Below are 2825 nucleotides of genomic sequence, written 5' to 3'. Positions count from 1 at the left end.
GGTTCGATTCCCGGCCAACGCAAATTCTTTTTAACCGTTTTCAAATACTTCAAGAGAAAACAAACTCCTCCGCGACAGTCGGACGTCAGTTATTTTGTGTCACCAAACAATGTCCGTAAACGATGCTACAGTCGGACTTAATCCAACACGTTGCTGAAGATGCAAACGCAGTGCGCCGAGAAGAAGGAGCTGAAGTGAAGCACCCGGAAGTGGAGAACCCAGTGAAAAGAAGAAAAAGTCATGTGCTTGAGTGTGTAACTATGGTCCGTCTTATGCATAAATATATTTTTCAGTACTCTAAAACGAGCAGTTGTCATACTAGTTCGGCTATGCAACTAGGGGGAAAAAAGAAAAAAAAAGTTTCCCCATGACGTCATCATACCGCGTCAAATTCTTTCCCAGATGTTTACATATCGTTGCGTTGGTGGTATAGTGGTTAGCATAGCTGCCTTCCAAGCAGTTGACCCGGGTTCGATTCCCGGCCAACGCAAATTCGTTTTAACCGTTTTGAAATAATTCAAGAGAAAACAAACTCCTGCGCGACAGTCAGACGTGAGTTATTTTGTAGGTCGGCATTATCATAATTTTGCGTCACTAAACAAGGTCCGTAAACGATGCTACAGCCAGACTTAACCCAACACGTTGCTGAAGTCGTAAACCCGGTGAGCGGAGCTGAAAACCGTCCGAGAGGAGCTGAAATGACGCACCCGGAAGTGGAGAACCCTTTCAGTTTCACGCCGCAGCTCATCCGCCTGCACAAGGACCACGAACTGTTTGAGGTAACAAATGATCTCGAATGATACAAAGTTTGTCTGAACGTTAGCTACAATCTTTGTCTTACTCTGTTGTTGACAGGATGGAGACATTCACAGACACATGTACCTGCAGGACTTCTTTATTTCAGACGTAGAAGACAAAGCAGCGCTCAGGTATGATTGGAGCTCATCACCGTTATTAGTGTCTGTTTATAAGAAACAACATGGGCTGGAAAAACAAACCTTTAAATGAGAATACAAGAGATTAAATCAAATACAAAACCGCCATGAAGCGTTTCTAATGTGTGAAACTTCAACTTAATTTGAATAATAACATTTATTATTAAATTATCTTGAATGACAGCGGCACCACATTTTTGGGAGCCATATAAATAGAGGTTATTTCACAGGAGTGCTGTTTGGCTATGTCTAATTTCTGTCTGTATTTTTTAAATTAAAAGCTACTCATTGCAAAGTATGAAATTCAACAACAATAACAATAGTTTTCAAATTATATCGTTGCTATTCTGAAATGCGGGTCCACACCTGACATAAATAAAGGGTTGAATCTGACAAAAAACCACATGGAACCTCGAGTTGTGTGATTGAGGCTGTGCAGGTAAACAAGAGAGTTTACCTGCACAGGTTGAAAATATAAGAGTGAATCTGCTGCTGAACGCGTCAGAAATGAAAAACATCAACCTAAGTAAACATGGTGTGCAGCCGTTCACAAATTTTGCTTACAAAGTTTTATTTTAAGGACATATTAACCACTTTACAAGGACTACTTTGAAGTCCTTCATGAATGCACACCAACTGACAAGGCTGCTCCACTGCAGTTGTATGACTCACAAAATCGAATAATCTCCATAATCTCCGCACCTCTCCCCAGCGTGTCAGAGTTTGCCTGTCACATCTGGGGCTGCAGCGCTGTCTTCAGTTCTTTGGACGACTATGAGCACCACTACAACTCGCTGCACAGACACGTGTGCTGCTCCTGCCGCCGCTCCCTGCCGAGCGCCCGGCTCCTGGACATTCACATCCAGGAGTGGCACGATTCTCTTTTCGCTCTCCTCGCCCCAAAACAAGACATGGTACGCTCCAGACTCCCACGCTCTTAAACTTTTAGTAAAACAAATAATGTAAAGTCGGTGGTTTACACATTATTTAAAGGTAAATCTTCAACGCTGTGTTGAAGCTGATTTGCTCTCATGTTGTATTTTTCAGTACTTGTGCTTGGTGGAGGGATGTGGACTGAAGTTTAGGACCACTATACAAAGAAAAGACCATCTAATAAGAATTCACAAGTATCCTCCAGACTTCAGGTTTGACAAGAACAAAAAGGAAAAAGGGTAATGTTCTGTTTTGTTCACCAGATGGCACCCAAACATTTGTAGGTGCTGCTTTGTGCGTTTGTGTGTGCATGCATGTCTGTTAGCAAAATAATCACATGACCCATCCATCCATTATCTTTAATTCAGTTTAGTTCAGTTTATTTATATAGCACCAGTGGTGTAGTCTACATATTTGTACTGGGTATACTGTAGAAACCGAAGTACTCCGGTTAGTACAATGTAGTCGTCGATTTATTTTGATTTTTTTAAGCATATTGAACATTTCAAAATGTGTCTGATGCTTATATTTGAATAAATGTCCAACAAACTTTGTACAGCAGTTGGCTTTGTAACATGTTATAGATTTTATAAAAGAAAAACATGTTCAAGTATTAAGTACAGAAGTATTAATTATACAAAAAAACAGGTTGAATCAACTCAGTGTGTTTATAAAATGTTCCACATGTGTTGACAATGACACACGCCCAATAACACGTCACATGTCAATGGACACTTTTAGGTGGGTATACTGAAATTCCCAAACTTTTCTAGTGGGTGTACTCTGTGTACTCTGTGTACTCTGTGTATCACATCGACTGCACCGCTGTATAGCGCCAAGTCACAACAGAAGTCGTCTCAGGGCACCGAACCAAAACATTACCCGTATCTTCCTTTTTGGGTCATGGGGGTCGCTGGTGCTCATATCCAGCAGTCACTGTGCGAGAGGTGGGGGACA

General features: G+C 41.4%; 1 protein-coding gene and 1 non-coding gene across 2 annotated transcripts; both read left to right on the top strand.

The window, feature by feature from the left end:
- The first annotated feature begins 384 nt into the window (after positions 1-384).
- On the top strand, positions 385-2111 carry znf511 (zinc finger protein 511). Its single transcript, XM_037685290.1, has 4 exons — positions 385-779; positions 856-929; positions 1648-1849; positions 1983-2111. Exons 1-4 carry the CDS (start codon positions 615-617, stop codon positions 2109-2111), a joined length of 570 nt encoding a protein of 189 aa, XP_037541218.1. The 5' UTR covers positions 385-614.
- trnag-ucc lies at positions 419-490 on the top strand. The gene has a single exon. It is a non-coding gene; the product is annotated as a tRNA-Gly (tRNA).
- Positions 2112-2825: the final 714 nt, after the last annotated feature.

Source organism: Nematolebias whitei, chromosome 1, assembly GCF_014905685.2.
Source record: "Nematolebias whitei isolate Nwh7 chromosome 1, NemWhi1, whole genome shotgun sequence".
Classification (NCBI taxonomy): Eukaryota; Metazoa; Chordata; class Actinopteri; order Cyprinodontiformes; family Rivulidae; genus Nematolebias; species Nematolebias whitei.
Note: the sequence above shows the minus strand (reverse complement) of the source record. Positions and strands in the feature narration are given on the sequence as shown.

What these genes read in the sequence shown, in the direction of transcription:
- znf511 (XM_037685290.1), top strand. Translation starts at nt 615, where the DNA reads ATGCTACAGCCAGACTTAACCCAACACGTTGCTGAAGTCGTAAACCCG. An exon ending in AGGACCACGAACTGTTTGAG is followed by an intron (nt 780 to 855) that starts GTAACAAATGAT and finishes TGTTGTTGACAG; the next exon opens with GATGGAGACATTCACAGACA. An exon ending in TCGCCCCAAAACAAGACATG is followed by an intron (nt 1,850 to 1,982) that starts GTACGCTCCAGA and finishes TGTATTTTTCAG; the next exon opens with TACTTGTGCTTGGTGGAGGG.